A 21,223-nucleotide genomic window follows, 5' to 3' on the forward strand; every position below is an offset into this window, starting at 1 on the left:
GGGATGGGAGTTGGGAGAATTAGAAATTGGAAGATGTCAAAGAGAGGGATTAGGGAAGTGGGAGTGAAGGTAACTGGGTATCAGGTTGTTTGCTTCAGGTTGCAGTGGCTTCACTCTCACAGTCTTTGGGTAGAAGCTGGATCACCACTTGTGGTATATGTTGTTGAGGAGAGTCCTTGTAAAGATAACAAGTTTCAGTATATGGTCACAGAGTACCCTGCTGATTCTGAGATACTGTGATTCTGTGACTCTGCATCCATATACATGTCAAATACAGAGTCCTATTGCCTGAATAACATTTAGTGCGAAGGTGTTCTTATAAAGCTATACTTGCGTGTTGTTGCATGCAAAGAAAATACATGACTTGTGGTAATTTTTGAAGTTTAAAACACAGCCACTCCTCCCCACCTTATATAAAGCAGTCACAAACTTTGATGGAAAATAAGTTGCTATGATTTTGGAAATGTTTCTCTGATTACAGTGAAATGCATGTCTAATTTTCCCCTCCTCCCCCACCCCAGATAGAATGTTCTGTCAGCCGCTTAAGTTATTTATAATAGAGTTAGAAGTTTCCACTTGGACTGGAGGTTTCAGAAAAAAGCCCAAGCTTTTTTCCCCCTTTTCATTGAACTGCATATCTTTTTTTTGTTGTTGTTTTGTTGTTGTTCAATGTGGCTTTTCTTTCCTCTAATGTTACCTTTTCTGTTCAGGTTCCAGAATGTTGTTGCACATAACTGCAAGGCATACATTATTTTTTCTCCCATCTTTATGGCAACTTTATGATAGTTGAAACAATAATGATCTTCAGAATTCTTACAGTGACTTTTTGTATCACTTGTTTGAACACCCAGCAATAGCTTGCTAAAAATTATGCTGGGAAAGCAGATAGTTTTATATTGATGTCATATTATGGCAGAAATCCTATTTGAAGCAGCCAATATAAAGTGACTTGTGTATTTATATTACATTAAAATATGGAAAGAGTAGCCGTTTTATTGGGAGAAAGCTGTGGTTTGGGTTTTCTTATTTTCTTATTTTCCATTTGGATTATATTAATGTTTTTTATTGAATGAAAAGGCTTGAATTTGGGAACAGAAATTTTCAGTTGTCCCCCCCCCCACTTTAGAGTATAGCCCCTTTATTAACTAATACTTTTTCAGTGTTCTAGAAGAATGGATGTTTTTTCAGTTTCATTGAAAGGTTACCCTTTCACATTTATAACTCCATAAAAGCCAACAACAAGGAATGGATATTTGGAACTAGTTTTGCCATTGGAATGAGGTCATGTTTTAGAGTTTTAGTGAACCACACATTACAGCTAGAGATTTGTTTAAATTAGACTGGTAGAAAGCACAGAACAGTGGAAAAAGTCCTGGGCTTTGTATGAATGAGGAGACTTTGGAGGTCCAGTCCCAGAGCTTTATGCCAGTAGATGTGATGGTCAGCAAGTTCACTGTGAACTTCCCTAGCCTCTCATTAAAAGAGGAGTGGTGGGCTAGTTGATCTAGATGGTTGTTTCCAGCTTTAAACATCTAATATATATATATATATTATGTATACAGATCTAATAACATAAAACAACATATAATAACACGTAATAACATATAGTATTATATATCTCTATATATATTTATAGTAGAATTGTAGAAAAAACCTTTGAGGACCATGGTCCATGCCCCAAGGTAACTGAGGCATGAAAGGGGATGAGGTCCATGGGAAAATCCTGAAGATATAAGTTAGGAACTTATTTTATAGAGGGAATAGAAGGGAGATATCATAATGACATTTGAGACAATAGAAAAGAAATTGGAGATGTACAATTCCACTCAGGGCAATTCAATGAACATTCATGAAATACCTTATACTGTGCTAGGCAATGGGGATAGAAATCTATACAAAGGATCATCAGTTTGGGCTTGGAAGAGACCTTAGAGGCCATCTGGTTCAACTTCCTCATTTTACAGGTGAGGAAACTGAGGCCTAGAGAGGATAAGTGACTAATCTGAGGTCATAGGAGGTAGTAGCTTTCATAGATTTAGAGTTGGAAGGGAAGTCAAAGTTCACCTAGTCCAATTCCCTCATTTTACAGATGAGGAAAGAGAGTTCATGTGAGTTATATGGGAGATAAAATTGGAAAGATAGATTGGGGACAGATTGTAGAGGGCCCTGTGTGCCTTGCCAAGACTATCCTTTATTTGAAGTCAAGTCAACAAATGTTTTCTAAGTGCCTCCAATGGCTCAGGCTTTGTTCTAAGAGTTGGTAATAGAAAGAAAGGCAACCCCCCCCCACCCTAGTAACTGCTCTTAAGGAACTCACAGCATAATGGGGGAGACAACATGCAAACAACTATCTACAAACAAGATATATGCAGGATAAATTGGGAATAATCTCAGAGGAAGAAAATAGCACTAAGGGGGATTGGTAAAGGCTTTCTTGCAGAAGGTGGGATTTTAGATGAAACCTAAGGAAGCCAGGAAATCTACAAGTCAGAGATGAATGAGGAAAGAGAAAATTCCAGGAATGGGGGACAACTAGTGAAAATTCATGGAGTTGGGGGACGACGTGTCTTTTGTGACAAACAGCAAAGAGGCCAAGTTTTTAGTTAGGCTCACCAGCTGATTAGGCATTTAAAGAAGATTAATTATGTAGCTTTCATGATAGGAAGAGGAAAATTTTGGAGGAAAAGGGCCTTTTGCATTGTAATATAAGAAGAACTTGATTTGGAATGATGGCAGGGGATGGGTAAGAAGGGTTGGATATCAAAAAAGTTGTTAAGGAAGAAGTGACAGCAGCAGGCAACCAATTGGATGTGGGGAAAAGAAAGAGAAAAGAATCAAAAGATGATTTTGAAGTTTCAAACCTGGCAGAATGAGAATAAAGCTGCTTTTGGTAGAAATAGAGAAGATAGCAGGAAGGGTTCATTGTTGATAGATAATGATTTCAACTTTGGATAGATATTGAGGTACTGGAAGGAACTCTTTGAATAATAAGGATGAATATTGTATAATTGACGATTTCATCGTGTTAGGAACTCTCTGTAGGGGAGCTCAGTCCACTAATTCAGATACAACATGTCTATGACTTAATAGAGAAATCCTAGGGAATTACCCAGGGCACGTAGAGAGTTACCCAGGAGTCACCCAACTAGTAAATGTCAGAGAGGGAATTTGAACTTGGATCTTTGTGAGATCAAGCTCAACAGATTATCTTCTATGAACTGAATATAAATTTGAAAAAAATGAAAAGGTTAGATGTTTATATGTATAATGCATATTCTTGCACTGATTCCCTTTTTTTTAAAATTTCTCTTCTGTAGAACGAGGTTCTGCTCGGGACTTGATTACTAAAGATATCACTGACACTTCCATTGGAGCGTATTGGACATCTGCACCAGGGATGGTTCGTGGTTACAGAGTTACATGGAGATCCCTTTATGACGATGTTGAAGCTGGAGAGAAGAATCTTCCTGGAGATGCAATTCATACTGTGATAGAAAATCTACAGCCAGAGACCAAATATAAGATTTCAATATTTGCCACCTACACCAGTGGGGAAGGGAATCCTTTGAATGGAGAAGCTACAACTGAATGTAGGTGACATTTTACACTGTTAGTATTTATTATCCTTTGGATTCTGATCAATGTTAATAGATATTCAAAAATGTGAATATATATATAGTTGGTTCTCCAGTCTACATGTATTTGCTTCATATTGAAACTTAAGACTCAGGAGGCATAGAAAGGACCATAGGATCACAGATTTGGGCTAAAAGCTACTTTAGAGGCCACCAGATCCAGCCTTCCTTCCCATTTTGCATGTGAGGAAACTAGCACAAGTCTAAGGCAGGATTTTAAAATCAGGTCCAGTGACTCCAAGTCCAGTCCTCCATCAGCTAAACCATGCTGTTTATTTTAGGGAAGTTTAGAACCTATAAGAATTGAGAGAAAAGATGAATGTGAGAAAGGACCAGAGCACTGCTCCACCACTTCCTAGGAAAGGAAAGTAAACTCAGAAAATCTCTTCCCTCTACTTACTTCTAGTCTAGTTGTGTTACATAGTTATGTAGTTATCTTCTTGTTAAAGTAGCTTGCTTTTCAAGATCCCTTAAATGTTGGAAGTAAACATTATACATTCTTTATTCCAAGCTTAATGCCACATCTGACCTCACTGATTTTTTCCCCCTTATAACTTGTTTACTTTTAGAGAAAAATCTCAAGGGATGAACTAAGAACTGAGTTAGTGTAAATTAACATTCTCAGACAAAGAAATCTGTTACTGGCTTGTGTCAAACATAACCAGATTCTCTATAGTTCTACATAATCTAACAGAAAATTAAATTTTGCAGAAAAGTATATTGACATAGTTGGTTTCCATGGTAAATTTAATATTATATCTGGGATGTATTGGCTGTTGTTTAAGAATGTGTATTTTGATTGGTTTTTGGCAGAAGTTCAGTTGATGTAAAAATAAGTAATGTATAGCAAATTAAGATAACATGTGAGTGAAGCTTCCAATTAATTTCTTTGATTATTAAAAGTATATCGTTCCTGTTTTTGGAAAATGTAAAAATGTAGATTTCTTAAGATCAACAAACATTGCATTTGCCAAAAATCACGCTCTATATGCTATCTCCTTGAACGTGTGAATCTTCTAATAAATTCTTGCGAAGGGAATTCTTGAATAGGAATGTGTTAGTACGAATCTTAAATTGCCTTCTACCTCCCCGAAGCTGAGTCATAGTACTTTCTCAAAAAATACTTGTTGACTGATTGATTTTGTTGTTAATAAATTTAAAAGGCCTCCTCTGGACTGGGAGAAACCTGAGTAGTACTGAACTCCATTGCTGGTTAAGGGTCAACTACTTCAAAGGTTAAAGTTAGAGAACACGTTAGAGGGGGAAGAAGTTAACTTGTTACACTAGCCATCTCTGAGTATTTTTACTTTTTGAACTTTTACTGTGGAAGATAAAACAATTTGGAAAATATTGTTGAAAAGTTGTTATAGGTAAGGGGTAAGGTATCAGGCCTTTTATATTCGTAGCACAGATGGAATTTACAAGGAACTTTTTACTTCAAAGGTATGAAAAGTTTTATGCTGTCTTCTCTGCTTCCAGTAGGGAACATTTTGTTGAGTAATTTCAATATGGCTTTCAGCTAAACAGCTTTGGAAACATTGTAAGGTCCAGGAATATGATGGGATTCTTTTAGAATTCTGAATTGGAGCTGTGGCCAAGATGCCAGCAGAGAAAACTAACGTATGTGCATTTGTATGTGTATATGTGTATGTGTGTACGTGGATGCATATGTATATGTGGATACATGTGTGTGTATGATAGGTATGTTTTCCTGGTCTGAGATAGCTAGTTTAGTGGTATTGCTACCTGGAAGCATCCCATGGAAGAGAGGAGATGTCAGCAACATGGGGTGGAAGGGAGAGGAAAAGAGAGGGTACTACAGCAATTCATAGCGCAACTTGTCCATGTTGTTGTTGTTTGTCCTTTGTTCTCAAAGAGGACCATGATATCATGGTGGTGATGCCATGACATGCACCATGGAACTTTTTTTGTGGTAGTGAGCCAACCTAGCTGCTTTTTCCAAAAGCCCGAGGGTCAGTTAATAATTAGCACTAGATGTACAGAAATTTGCTGAAGTTTCCTTCACTTATTTTCTGTAGTTTATTATAAAGAAAGGGTATAACTAAGAAGCCTGCAAGATATCATAGTATGAAGCATGAAATTCAAAAGTCTGGTTTAAACATATTTAGATTTTTTTAAGTATTTGCACAGCCTGGGAATCTTAGCACTTGTGTCGGGGGAGTGGTAACAGATTTTTGGAGCGCTGGTTGCTATTCATAACAGCGCCCAAGGATTTTTTTTGTGTGATCATATTACATTCTTCTGAACTTTGAAGATCAGTGAAATTAGACTGGGCATCTTATGGAGGAGGAAGAGATTTGATACTCATTCTGAAGAGGTTTGATTTTTTTTAGTATTGAAGTAAAAACTAGTTCTGTGAATGTAATAGCCAGAACTCTTGGTATTTCAGCACGTGAGTCATTATGGAATGGTTGACAACGTGCTAACTTTGGAGTTAGGAGACCTGGGTTCAAATCCCTTCCTACTGCTTACTACTTGTGTGAACTCGGGTGATTCATTTAACCATTCTGGGACTTATTGTCTTATTTGTAAAATGAAGAGGTTTTATTGATGACCTTTGAAGTCCTTTCAAGGTCTAAATCTAGGGTTTTCAATCCTGGGTCCACAGACCTCCAAGGGATAACTTATAGCTTTCAGCAGATGTTTAAACTTGCACGAGAAAAAAATACATCTTTATTTTCACCAACCTCCATTGGAAATCTGGAATTTTCTGCCATTATGAATTTTCAAAAAGCTAACAACAAAAACCTTTCAACATTCTTCTGAGGAGGGGTCTGTAGATTTCATCAGACTGTCAAAGTGCTCTATGACACGAAAAAGGTTAAGAACTCTTGCTCAAAGTATATAATCCTGTGATTTAAGCCTTTCCTAGGATAGGCCCATCATGCATACCACATCTTAACCCACATTTGTAGTAGTTGATAATAATGAGAATCCTGAGCCAGTGGTAGCCTCACTGAATGTTGACATCACTTTTTTTTCCCTAAGAGCTCAAGCAAGACATTATAGTTTTTTTAAATGGGAAAACTTTTAGTTAGTTTCTTTTCATTCAAACTGGTTCATCTTTATCCGATAATTTATAAAAATAGAAAATTGTGAGTTGGGTTAGAATACGTTTTAGATGAAGATATCTTAGATTATTTATATGTGTTTTAACTTACTCATTTATCTTTTCTTCATATCCATCATAATAAGAGTATAGCTTCACTGAACACCCAAGTTTCAGATTTTGTATTTGCTTTTCAAAAGGTTAATATTTTGTGGCAAATCATTCAGTTTTTTGGCCCTCCATAATCCCTTAATGCAAAGGTTTTTAACCTAAGGTCTGTGAGCTTGTTTTTTAAAAAAAACTTTCTGATAACAGTATATCACATAATTAGCTTTTTTTGTAATTCTGTGTATCTCATTTTATGCATCTAAAATGTTATTTTAGAAAGTTGCCCATGACACAAAAAGGTTAAGAGCTTCTGATTACTGTGGTGGAAAGCCACTGAGCTATACTTTTCTTGGAATCTCTTGGTATACTCATTTAGCTCATCATTGGCAATTTTACACTCCCTCCCCCACCCCACTGCCCATAAGGGATCCAGAGTAGGAAACTGCAGTTTTTCTTTACCTGAACAAAGATGAACGACTGTGGTATTTTAGGTTACTTTGTTATTTCTATTATTGTTATTATTATTCTGTCAAGACTTACAATACCTTTGGCATTGGGAGCTCCCAGTGAGGGAATTTTTCTTACCAATACATATCTGCAACTTACAGTCTTTCAGAGTTGCCTGGGACTCTGACATTAGGTTAAGTGTCAGAGGTGGGAGACTTGAACCAATTTTTCCCAACAGAGGCAAGGTATTTATCTCTTATGTCATGCTGCCTTTCTTTCTTTCTCTTCTTCTCTGTCTCTTCATTTTTCTTTTTCGTCTCCTTCTTCCCCTTCCCTTTTTTCATCCCCTTCCCCCTTTCCTTTTTCTTTCTTTCCTCCTCCTCTCTCTCTCCCTCCCTTTTCCATTTCCTCTCATATTCTTTTCCTCTTCCCCCTCCCTCCATGTCCTCTTTCTCTCCCCTTCTTTCCCTTTCTCTTCCATTCCCTTCCCTTCCCCTTTTTCCTCTTCCTTCCCCTCTCTTATTCTCCTTTTCCCTTCCCCCTTTCTTCCCTTTTCTTTTCCTTCCCTTCTTTCCTCTCTCTCTTTATTCCACCCCTTCTCTCTTTCAAATAGTGAGGGCAAATTTTAATCGTTTTCCCTAGGAGCTTAGTCTGTTCCTATATAAAATAATTCTAACCTTTTGAAGTATCTAATCTCTGAACAAACGAAATAAAAATGCTGACAGTATTGGCAGAATATAAACACCACATTGGCATTGTAAAGAACAGAAGTTACATGATCTCTGTTAGAAGTTTAATTACCGGGGCAGCTAGGTGGCACAGTGAGTAGAGCACCACCCCTGGAATCAGGAGGACTTGATTTCACATTCCACCTCAGACACTTGACACACTTACTAGCTGTGTGACCTTGGGCAAGTCACTTAACCCCAATTGCCCTGCCTCCCCCCTCTAAAAGAAAAAAGAAGTTTAATTACCCTTTTGTTAAGTGAAAATCACCTAAATATCAGAGAAAGATTATTTTTGCCAGTGATGTTTATTATACATTGAGTAAACACTTTCCACATGAAGGAGTCCCACCAGGCTAAATTTTCACAAACCTAATTTTAAAACTATTGAGACATTATATAATGGCTTATCTCTTTATATCCCTCTTCTTTACATTTTCTTGGGAGAGAACACAAGCAATTTCACTAACAACCTTCATTCTGGCTAAAGTAATTTTCTGGGTCACTCTTGTACTCCTTTCAATGGCCCCTGTCAAAATTCCCTTGCAGAACTAACAGCTGTAAAATTCCTCAAGGCATTTAAAGAGGTTTTAAGAGAAATTCTTTACAGATGGGAGTGGGATAAAATTTCTAAAAACTTGTCCCAGGAAAAGGATGTTTTCTTTTCTAAATTCCCTAACACTCAACTAGGAAATCCCTAAGATCCAGACTTCTAGTTTTCAGGGGATAGGCAAGAAAGGTCTCTTGGGATCTTTTATTAAATTCTCAGTTTACAATAGATTACAGCGCTGAACTATGAAACACCATGATCCTTGACATTTATATAGAGATTTAATATTTGGCAAATATTTTACAAGAATGTCTCATTGGAGCCTCAAGAACCCTGTGGGGTAGGTACTAAAGGTATTATTATTATCTCCATTTTATAGATGGGAAAATTAAGGTCCAGAGAAGTTGCAACTCGCTCATAGTCAGACAGCAAATGGCAGGGGGTAGTATTTGAATTCAAGTCTTCTTAATTCTGGTCTACAACGTTATCCACTATTCTGCCTTTCTTACAGTACTTGAATATCAAAGCACACATCATTACTCTTTGCTTAAATAGTGTTTTATGATTATATAACATGTTTTATTTTTTTATTGACATATATTTTAATCTGGCTTTGCATCCCGCAGTATCTCAAAATGCCAGGACTCTGAGAGTTGACGATGAGACTGAAACGACAATGAGAGTCACTTGGCAACCAGCACCTGGGAAAGTTGTGAACTATCGTGTTGTATACCGGCCTCGTGGAGGAGGAAGACAGATGGTGGCCAAAGTGCCACCCACAGTCACATCAACTGTGTTAAAACGACTTCAGCCTCAAACCACATATGACATCACAGTGCTTCCAATTTACAAGACAGGAGAAGGAAAGCACAGGCAAGGATCAGGAACCACATGTATGTATAATTTTAAAGGTGCTTTTTAAGCTCTTGGAATCCTAGAACCCCAGAGTTGGAAGGGACTTAAGAGATCTACTAGTTTAACCCATACCTGAATAGAAATCTCATCTATACTGCATGCAGTAGGTGATCATTCAGCCCTTACCTGAGGATCTAGCTGTGTGCTAGGGCCCATTCCATTTTTGGATAACCAGTTGTTAGGGAACTTTTCTTTATATTAACTCTTAAGTCTGCTTTTTGGCAATTCCCATTGGGTTCGAGATTCTGACTTCTGAAGTCAGGAACAAGTCTGTTTTCTCTACGTGATAGCCTTTCAAGCACTTGAAGTCTACTAGTGTACCCTTCCCCTATCCACCCTGTTTCCCTTCCAAAAAGTTTTCCTTCATCCAGACTAACTACTGACAGTTGCTTCAAACAACCCTCCGTAGAATAATCCAAAGTCTTCGATCATGCTGGTCACTCTGCTGTGCATGCTATTCATCTTACTTCTGCTTTCCCAAATAGTCATACTCAGTCTGACCAGGACAAGATTTAATATGACTATTACCTTACTAGTCCTGGGCACTCTACCTTTCATGAGGTAACCCATTATTTATTTTGGCCATTACATCCCACCATTGACTCATAGTTTATTGAAACTGATGAGGGAAGAGAATGGAATTTAACTCAGTGTATGAACATTTATAAGAAACATTGACTCTGATTCTCTTATCTCTTATCCTAACTCTTCGACTCCTTCTTTGCCTCCTTTGGTGGTTATTTTGCCGCCTCCTGTCCCCTAAGAGTAGGTATCCTTTTTTTCCTTCTTTCTCTACACTCTTTCCCGTAGTGATGTTATGTCATTCCCTGGCTTCAGTTATTGCTTCTATGCAAATCACATTCAAATGTCCGTCTCCAACTTCAGCTGCTCTTTTGAACTCCAGCCCCAAGTTCCTAATGACTTATTAGATATCTGTTCCTAGGTGTCTTGCAAACATCTTGAATTCAACATGTCCAAAGCTGAGTTCATCATCTTCCCTTCAAAATCTGCCCCTGCTCCTAACTTTTCTAGTCCTTTTGTTGGCACTCTTATCTTCCTAGTAACTCGTGCTTGAAATCTTGGAGTCTCCTTTGTTTCTTCTCTGTTTTTCACCTTGTTCAACAAATTCACTTGCCAAATACAGTTGATTTTATGCCTGAAATGTTCCTTACAACTTTCCTTTTCTTTATCCTTTCACAACACACTAATTCAGAGCCTCATTACTTCTCACCTGGGCTATTGTGATAGTTTCCTAATGAGTCTTCCTGACTGATGAGGAATTCAAGTTTGAATGGAGTGCTATGTTAATTAAAATGAGAAATAATAGACTACTGCACCTCTGGTGTCTTCCCCGCTCCAGGTTATCTTTTGCACTGCTGACAAAGTAATCTTTGCAATGCCCAGGTCGGATCATATCACTCTAGAGACAGCGTGGCGTAGTGGGAAGATTGCTGGATCTAGAGTTAGGAAGGTTTGGGTTCAGTTCTTTCCTTAGGCTCACTAGCTGTGTGACCACAGGCAAGTCATAACCTTCCTTGGCCTCATTTCCTCACAAGGGGGATTAGATTAGGTGGCTTCTAAGGTCCTTTCCAGTTCTAAATCTAAGATCTTGAAAACAAATCCTTTAAGTGCTTCTCCATTTTGTATGGGATGAAGCATAGAACAAATTTCTTGGTCTAACATTCAAGATCTTCCATAATCTGCCCTCCATATACCTTTCCAGCCTCATTTCTTCTTTCTGGACTCTATTATAGCCATATTGGACTAAGCCATCTCCTAGTCTCAGTCCATCTTCTCCTACCTATGCACAGTTTTCAGGCCATAATTAGTGCCTGAAATAGACTCCTTCCAAATTTTTACTCTGTTCTAATCTTTTTCTTTCTGCAAAGGTCAGTGTAAATGCTGCCTATTCTGTGAAGCCTTTCCCTGGTCCCTCATCTGGAAATGATTTATCCTCTCCAGAATTTCTTATCCCTTTTGTTGGTACCTCTTCTATAAATTTATTCTATTCCAACTTATATTTCTATTCTATCCTAACTTACAGTTATTTGTTTGTCTGTCTTATCCAGCAATTTGCTACTAGGTTGTAAGCTCCTTGAAAGCAGGAACTGTTTCATATTTTTGTCTTTGTATCCTTAATGCTTGGTACAGTGCTTAGAATATAGTAGGCATTTAGTAAATACTTATTAAATTGAATGGAATGCAATTGAGGGGAGGGAGATTGAGTTCCTTGAGCCATGACTGTTTCACTTGTGTTTCTGTATCCCTAGCACTGAGCACAGTACCTGGCCCATAGCAGGTGCTTAAAAGCTCGTTGATTGGTTTTTCATCCTTCTATCCCCATGCTGTGAGTCAGTATGACCTAGTGGATAAAGAACTGATTCCTCATACCATACCTGGGTTCAAGTCCTGCCTACTGGCTGTGTGACCCTGGGCAATTCACTTAATCTCTGTGTGTTCTAGGCAGGTCTCTGAGACTCCATATCATAAAGGACAAGCTGACCTGCTCTGGTAGAGAGAATTTCTTCCCTTGGGAGTTCCCTATACCAATGAAATCTCAGGTTCAGTCCCTGTTCCTTCTGCTTAACATAGTTTGCCTGCCCATAGCAGATACATAATGCACATTTATTGAATTCCGCTGAGTTGAGTTCAGTACTGGAGCTGTTGATAAAGGTTTAATATCCATTAAAAGACTTTGTATTTCATATAATCCCTATTTTTTTTCTCTTTGCAGTGTCAAAATTCAAATCACCCAGGAACCTCAAAACATCTGACTCAACCATGTCAAGCTTCCGAGTTACTTGGGAACCAGCCCCTGGGGAAGTAAAAGGCTACAAGGTCACTTTCCATCCTACAGGAGATGATCAGAGGCTTGGGGAATTAGTTGTTGGTCCCTATGACAATACTGTCGTTTTGGAGGAACTTAGGTATGAGATAGTTTTATTCTTTTTTTTGTTGCTATTTCAAACACTTTATTAACATCAGTGAGGCCTGAAAGGGAAAACATGTTCAGTTTTCACCTTATTCTCCAGAGAAGGGATTTGTAAAAGCTGTTGGATAGTAGAGATGAAAACTACTTTCCTGAGGCATGGTGTGGCTTCAGTTTTGGTTGCTGTGAACAACTCAAACAGTGCTTTTGGAAATTATCAAGCACAAGAGGCTTTCTGTAATTCTTTGTCACATTTTTACAACTTAGTAGGAGTGGCTTCTTTCAGCAGCAATACCATGCTTTAAAATAACAAAAAAAAAAAAAGCTTCTAGTCAGTAGCATTTTGCCAAGAGTAGTCCCCACTTAGGGTGTTGCCATGATGTGGTAGAAAACCCTCCCTGAATGTGGAGATTACTATTCCCTCTGTAAATGCCCAGATGACTCATTCTGAAATCCCAAGTGTGAGTCTTCTTCCAATTTGAGACACAGTAGAAGGCAAGACTTTGTGTTTTGTGCCAGTGGGGCAGAAGAGGGGAAGAGGGGAAGGGTGGGTTGATTAAAAGTCTTGCTCCAGGCTCTGCAATGGAAAACAAGGAAGTTTAAGAATGAATGGAGGGTGAGGATTCATTATAATAAGGATAATAAGCTACTGTGCTCTTGATGACTATATACTTGATTTGCTACTAGCCCATGCTGCCTCTCCTGGCGTAGGGGAGAGGAGTTGGCCTTTGAGACAGGAAGACCTTCCTTGTCTCTGACACTGACCATAGGCAAATTACTTGATCTCTTAGTTCCCCGAGAACTCCCTAAGGCTATAAGTTACAGAATTGTTACAGATCAACATTGATTGAGAGAGAGGTTCCACACTTGGGATTTCCCTCAGAGTGAATTCATAGATATGGTCTACAACTAAAACAAACAACATACCTAATCTTAGCATTCAGAACTCATTTATTTAATCAAGAATTCTCATGAAGAAAATTCTTCATTTGTACAATAATGCTTCCCTCTAATTTTAAAGATCTATACAGAGCAAAAAAGCCATTCTTCTTGTCTTAAAGCATGTTATTTAATAGTAGTTATCAAGTGTGAGCCAGATTCTTCCCCTTGTATCCTCAGTCCAAAGGTAAATGCTCCCCAGAGATTCTGTGCAGCTTTACTACTTGTGAACTGCCCACACCATGTAGTTCCCCCAAGAGAGAGGCAGGGGAAGAATTTGTGAGTGGGTAGCTACCTCTGGTATTCTTTGGGGCATGCTTTCTGGCTGCCTTGTGCACTTGCCTACACGTGAATTTTCAGGTCATGCTCAGGGCAGTGATGTTAGATGGTATCTGGCAATTTCCCATTGTATCATAAGGCGCACAGTTGAATGTAATGGTGAATTCTCATCCTAAACTCCATATTTTCTCATGCTCCCAAACTCAAAGGGAACCATTTCTATGACCCTCTTTTAATAATGTGGAAAAGAAAGAATAAAATTCTTTATTTGGTTAGTTAAAAAAGCTCCTTTTTAGATAACCAAAATATATATCCATTTTTAAAATATTGCAGGGCAGGTACAACCTATAAAGTAAATGTTTTTGGAATGTTTGATGGAGGAGAAAGTTCACCACTGATTGGACAAGAAATGACAACTCTTTCAGACACAACTGTCATGCCAATTTTATCCACAGGTAAGCAGCTTGTGAGAATTTAAATTAATTTGGATGCTTTACATTAAGGTAGTTTGTTTAATTGTTTTATGGGAAAACCTTTAAAAATAATGTTTAAGATGAAATGCTAACATTTTCAACTAAAAAGTTGAAAGAATACAGATGTTTTAAACTAATATTGACATTTTCAACTAAAAGTTTAAAGAACTACAGGTTTATTTATGTACCATATAAATTTACAACTGTATATTTGTACCAGTCCAGATAAGTACTCCTGTTCAAAAATGACATGACATTATGTGCTTTGAAAGCCTAATGCTATATATATTACCAATTATCGTGTAGGTAGAGTACTTTGTAAACTCCAACACACTGTATAAATGTCAGCTATCACTCTTGTTATTATCAGAGATCTAACTGGCATTCACATCATTGAAACCTAGAATTCCTTTTTGTTACTGAGATATTCATCAAATACGGTTTTCCTTATTATTATTTTTACCATGTAGTATTCTATTACCAATTTATCATTATCTAGTCATGATATTTGTATCTGAAATATGCTTTTGTTAGAGATGTATAGAAAATATCAATATATGAGATTTAGTTTTACAAGATAGTAATAACTGCTAGATTTTATTTAGTAGTTGAGACAGTAAAAAATTAAATGAATTTTAAATGGAAGATCTCAGGACTTCAGGTCTCAGGATCTGGAGAGATTTATTTAACGTGTTTGTCACCCTGAATCAGAGTCCTTAGCAAGGTAGGACTAGTTAAAAAGATGGGAAGTGAGAATTTTGTCAGCTGTAGAGCTGTGCAGAAACCTCTGATTTTTTTTTTGCTACTATCACATTCGAACCATCAGTATTATACATGAAGCAGTGAAACATAGCTTAGTGAATAAAAGATAGACCTTGAAGAGAGAAATCTTTGAATTCAAATCCTTCTTGATCAATAGCAGCTTTCTGACTTTTAACCTCTCAGTGCTCCTGGCAATTCTCTCAGGCTGTAACTTAAAGATGTATTGTCAGTCTGCATTGTTGGACGGAGTTTTTACACTGAGAGTGCCCCATACCATTGAAATAACAGGACAAGACTTCTTCTTCTTCCTCCACCATCACCTAAAGCATATATGAAACTAGTTTTTAGCTTTTTTAAGACAAAATTACATTTAAACAGTTTCCCAGATCTTTGTGTTATGCTGACAAAGATTAGATTTGTATTTTCTCTGTGTAAGAGGATCATGATTTTTAACCATTAGATACTTGGAATAATTAATTACTCAAGATCCTTCAGTACTGGATTGCTTATATAGAATGTTAATGGAATCACAATATCTTTTAAGTATGATGAATGTGATGGTTTTTTTCAATGAAATTTCTTCCATATAAAGATTAGAAGTCATCAGGGTAAGAAGCCAGGAAATAAACAGCTGGTAACACAATTTCTAGAACAATAGAGGGCAGTTTTTAGATGAGTAATATTAAGCTTAATTAAATAATTCAGTCCGTTTTATAGAAATGTTCTATTATTTAATTTATGATGATATTAACCGACTCATATTTTTGTTCCCTAGCTTGTGAACTGAGGAGATCTGAAATGATTCTCTTTCCATAGCATCCCAGCCTTGTATAAATGTTTGTACTTGTGTTTCTACTTCTCCTCCCTTGTGTTTTTGTTTGCATACCTCCTCCTAAATTATGTTCCTTCTTTCTCATTTTTTAAATGTGCTCACTCCTCTGCCATCTGTATTTACCTAATTGCATTACAAAGTAAAGAACAGTGTTTACAAAAATGGTAACTATGAAATGTCTGCATGGTAAATAAGATAAAATATTGGCATAGGACATTGATCACACATTTCTAGCCAAATGTGTTTGCATTTAAGTAATCTTGTATTTGATGTTAATAGTTACCTCTCATATTTCGTGGAGTAAATTTTTAAAAAAAGTCTTTGTTCAACAGAAGCAATTTCCAGCCCATGCTTTTTCAGCAACCCATCCCATACTCTTTAACAGTTTTGTGGGGATATGATTGCTACCAACCCTCAGATATTATTCCAGAGAAATGTAATCCTAATGCTTCAGGTCATATTTGAAAATCTAACTAAAATTTCTAATTCTCAATAGTGAGATACCTTTAAAATAAGCCTAATTTCTTTCAGATTTGTGAGCCTATTTTCATTTATATTTCTAATTTGACTAGAAGACTAATTTCTACGACAGGCTAAAGTGAGGAAAAAAGAAAGGAAAGATGACTACAAGGCATATCCATTGAAATAGCCATTGAATGAATGACCACTTCTTATTGATACAGCTTGAGGTTTATGGATAGGATGATGATGTGTGTTTCATGGATATATTTCCAGTGATGTCCTAATATCCAGTAATGCCATAATGGCTGGGACAGGGAAGTCAACCATCCAAGTGTTAGCAAAGGGAGGAAAAATAGGAATACAGGAAACCTAAATACCACTTAATATCTTTCATACTCATGTGTGCCTTTTGATTATTGCTGCATCAGGCATGGAGTGTTTCACCAGGGCAGAAGCTGACATCGTGCTACTGGTCGATGGTTCTTGGAGTATCGGTCGGGCTAATTTTAAAACCGTCAGGAGTTTCATTTCACGTATTGTCGAAGTCTTTGAGATTGGCCCCAAAAGAGTACAAATTGGTAGGCCCTGCTAATATTAAAGAGTTTAAGACACTTGTTTTTATGCTCCTCTCAGTGAACTAATGATAACTGCATTATTTAAGCCCTTGCTCAGTACAGTGGGGACCCCAGGACAGAGTGGCAGCTGAATGCTCATAAAGACAGGAAAAGCCTATTGGAAGCAGTTGCTAATCTACCATACAAGGGAGGCAACACACTGACAGGTAAATTCTGATCTTTAAATTCTTTAAGCCTTGTTTTTAAAAAATCATTATTAAAATTTAAAAATCATCAAGTAATCATTATATATATATATCTTTTTAAAAATCACATCAGGCATGGCTTTGAATTTTATTCGGCAAAACAACTTCAGGCCACAGGCTGGCATGAGACCTCGAGCCCGAAAAATTGGTGTTCTCATCACTGATGGAAAATCACAGGATGACGTAGAAGCACCTTCAAAGAAACTAAAGGATGAAGGAGTGGAACTGTTTGCTATTGGTGAGTGCCACAAAGAAGAGTAGCAATCTGTTGGCAGTGCTCTTAAGAGTTCAAGGGTCTGTGATTTTGTGAGCATGATTATTCCATCCACTGACACAATGAAGCCCCTTTATGTCTGATGAGAATTCAGTGGCCTTGAGGCCACATGTGGCCCTCTAGGTCCTCAAGTGTGGCCCTTTGACTGAATCCACAGTGTCTGACTCAAGGCCCAGCACACTGTGCCACAGAGGTGCCTCTGCTCATTGGAGTAGACCCTTATGGAAGAAATACACACACACACGCACACATATATATAACTAATATAAATGTAAATATAAGGATTTTCTGGCTTATAAAAAAACAAAACAGCTTGGCAGCATTTAGCATAATCTGATATATTAGTCTCCCCTGGTAGAATGGAAGCCCCTTAATTGACATTCTATTCTATTTACATTTTTTTTTATCTTCCTGAGTGCCTGACATACAGTAAGCACTCAATAAAATGCTGGTTGATTGGTCTCCATAAAAGAGGAGACATGATTTTAGATCTTTGAACACACAATCAACTTTGTTCATTGACCAACTTGGACATTTCAATTTGTCCAATTTACCTTCTAATGAAACAGAACAATTATCAGGTCATTAAAGAGGAAAACAAGTATCATGGATATTAGATATTTACTGTTACCATGATTTAGGAAATTTCCTGTTAAGTTCCCTTCCTCCCAATCGAGTTATCAATATGATTTCTGGAAAGGGCAAAATCCCAAGTCAATTAATTACCTTATGGCTCAGTTTAAAATCCCTGTGACTTACCAGACCCAAATACTCATCCTTGGCCATTAAAACCCTCATCCCCAAAGTGTGTGGTCTTTCCCACTCAAATGTAAGCTCCTTGAGGGCAGGAACTATTGTACTTTTTGTAATTGTATCTGTGGTGCATAGGAAGCACTTGCTAAATGGTTTTTAATTAATTCTTTCATTATTCATTCATTCATTTACTGACTTCAGTTAGTTGTAGGTTTACCCAGCCAACATGACATTAATTTTTGTTCTTAGAAGCACTGAATTTTTAGAACAACTTCCTTCTTTCAGTCTCTTTTGAGCTCTCATTGTGGTTCATAATATTATAGCTGTTAACCTTTCTTTTTTAGGGAAAATCACATGCACCTATATCTACCTTGTCATACATTGGAAAATTGGAATATTGCTTCTATTTTGTTAAATTACTTGTTAAATTTTATTAAAAGTTTTTCCTGATCAATGTTGCTAATTTGTAATTTTTTTTAAATAAAGGTATTAAAAATGCTGATGAGACTGAGTTAAAGATGATTGCAACTGACCCAGATGATACTCATGCATACAATGTGGCTGACTTTGACTCACTTTCTAGGATTGTGGATGAACTCACTGTTAACTTGTGCAATAGTGTCAGAGGTCCAGGTATGCTGTTATTCTAACTATTGCCTTGTTCATCATTTTGTCAACTTTCAATGTTCCTTTCTTTGGCTTAATTGAGGGTAATTTCAATTAAAATTTGTCTCTGTGCCTGTCCTTTCTCCAAATTTCTGTGGATTCCTTCAATACCTAATGAGGGATTTTTTCCTTTCAGAATATTTATTCACTTGCAATTGGCATTTTGAAAAGATGAGTGAGGAAGTCTCTTAAGTTTGGTTCCTTTGCTATCCTCCCAAGATGAGTGGTTTTGAATATGGAAGTGGGAGATTTGGATTGGCTGTCTTATGGCTTATTAATTTTATATCAACCATAGATTATTTTTGAAGTTGATTTTCTAGATTGTTCTTCAATAGAAACAAATACTAGTACTAGATGGGTCTTAAGAGGTTACTTGGTCCAACTACTTTCTCCTTTCCTCCCCCCACATTTTACAGATAAGAAAACTGAAGCTAAATGTTGGATGCCATTGGTGAGGTAGTATTTAGGTAGGAGGATGGTATAAAACAGCCAACCTGGTGATAAGGCTCTATGAACTTATCCAGGCTGGTCCTTGTACAATATAATGTAATTGTCAGGATTATACCTCAAGTCTTTCTAGCTTGGAAGAACCTGACAGAGCTTGCACCTTGCTGGCCTAGCCTTTGAGGATGCCAGGTGACTATTGTCATTCTGGGGCATCAGCATAGGACTTTAGTGGAGTCAATTAATAAAGGACCAAATATGATGATTATTTTGGAGCTTGGAATAATTCCTTTCTGAGTTGTAGACAATGGTAAGGATTATCCTTTATGTGTTTATACTAGTTGTGTGAAAATTGGAATGAGAGCCCAAGGACACCAGTGGACATGATTCAGGTACTTTGGGTTTCAGGAGTACGTTTCTATGAATTTTTCTTCTCTGAGTTTCTTTTCTTATTTTCCTTCTCTGAGTTTTTTTTTACCAGTCCTTTGCAGACTTTCTTTTGGAATTTGGCCAACATTGTATTTTTCTCTGGAGAAGCAGGCCACCTGTGTAGCTAGCATTTGTAGGTTTCCGGCTCTCAATATTAGTTTATAAAGTTGTAGTTTTATTCCGCTGGAGAGAGCTTAGAATAGATGAAAACATCTTTTATCTATTTTCCTTTCCGTTTTTATCAACCATGTAATCGTTGCATTCATGCCAGTTTCCCAGACCATAAAACTGCTTGATAATTTTGTAGACTTGATTATAACCCAAGTATAATAAAGGTTAAAGGAATAAAAATGGGAATATTTTATGCGCAGTTTTGACTTGCAAACAACTCAAAGGAGAATGGTTGGGTTATACTTTGGATTTACTAGATTAATTTCTTTATTTTCAAGCTTTAACTTGGGCATGTTTTCATCTTTACCATCTTCTTAAAGGTATTTTAAAAATGGATTTCATGTTATAGACAAGGACTGGTCCCAATTATTCTGTAAAATAGCTGACTGTTGCCATGCAGGTGACAGTTACTTTCAATACTATCACTTTAAAACAACAGCCTAGGTTCATCCTGTCTATCCCTTGGTATAAAGATATTAACTATTACAAACCTATAAAGACATAATAAAAGGCCTTTACTTATAAAAGTTCAAATTAAATAATGAAGCATTAAAAAAATCCAGATTCCATTGAATAAAAAAAATGCTTTTAGAAAAAGATGTCACTAAATGAGTTATCCTAGTTTTTTTATTTTCATATTGAGGGCTACTCAATATATAAAGGGGGTTGCTTAGAATTCTTGTGATAATAAAAGCTTATATTTGTATAGTATTTAGGTTTGAAATGCTTTGTATTGCATTATCTTATCTAATCTTTATAACTATGTGAAGTGTGTGGCATGAGACAATTTTATAGCTAATATGTGGGTAAGGAAACTCAGGCCCAGAGAGGTTAAGGGACTTACCCAAGGTTTTACAGTTAATAAGGGGTAGTTTAAGGATGTGAACTTCTGAACATGGTCTTCTGAGTCTAGTGCTTTTCCCATTCCATCACATTGCCAGGTGGATATCAGGATTTTTCATTCTAATTTTAATTTTTGCCACGTTGATTACTTGATGAACCTTTTATATATTTTATTTCCTTTGCATAGGTGACTTGGAAGCACCTTCCAATCTAGTTATATCTGAACGAACCCATCGTTCCTTTAGAGTGAGTTGGACACCACCATCAGATAGTGTGGACAGATACAAGGTGGAATACTATCCGGTTTCTGGAGGGAAACGCCAAGAAGTGAGTATGCCTCTTTTCCTCCTGCCACCCCTTCCTCCTTTCACAAGTCCCCCAGTGGAGGCTTTTTGTAGAATGTCAAATGAGGAGTCAACATTCATAGTGAGAGGCTGAGGCCAAGTTAAGAGTAGTTCTGTGCTCACTTCTGTTACAGCACACAATGCTGCTTGAGTCTGCCAAATTATGCTCTTATTCTTGGTTGTCATTAAAGTTGAAAAAATATTTACTTGGACTGCTATGGTCCTTAAAGACCGTGGAGTGGTAGATGGCATGTTTATTCTTGTCATTACTATCTGTTTCCTTGCTGACCTAATATTTTCTGAAACAATAGAAATTCTTCAAAATAAATTCCAAGTCTATATAGCAGGGATGA

General features: G+C 37.1%; 1 protein-coding gene across 1 annotated transcript in view; it reads left to right on the plus strand.

Annotated features, from left to right (window-relative positions):
• The window catches only part of COL12A1 (collagen type XII alpha 1 chain), a 135,772-nt gene that overhangs the window by 42,570 nt on the left and 71,979 nt on the right, over positions 1-21,223 (plus strand). Inside the window, exons 13-21 of the mRNA XM_036767144.1 lie at positions 3,318-3,590; positions 9,162-9,428; positions 12,185-12,377; positions 13,931-14,052; positions 16,555-16,704; positions 16,788-16,907; positions 17,020-17,184; positions 18,460-18,606; positions 20,714-20,853. Of these exons, the coding sequence (XP_036623039.1) occupies positions 3,318-3,590; positions 9,162-9,428; positions 12,185-12,377; positions 13,931-14,052; positions 16,555-16,704; positions 16,788-16,907; positions 17,020-17,184; positions 18,460-18,606; positions 20,714-20,853 (1,577 nt within the window). The remainder of the gene's footprint in view (positions 1-3,317; positions 3,591-9,161; positions 9,429-12,184; positions 12,378-13,930; positions 14,053-16,554; positions 16,705-16,787; positions 16,908-17,019; positions 17,185-18,459; positions 18,607-20,713; positions 20,854-21,223) is intronic.

Source organism: Trichosurus vulpecula, chromosome 7 (genome assembly GCF_011100635.1).
Source record: "Trichosurus vulpecula isolate mTriVul1 chromosome 7, mTriVul1.pri, whole genome shotgun sequence".
Taxonomy (NCBI): Eukaryota; Metazoa; Chordata; class Mammalia; order Diprotodontia; family Phalangeridae; genus Trichosurus; species Trichosurus vulpecula.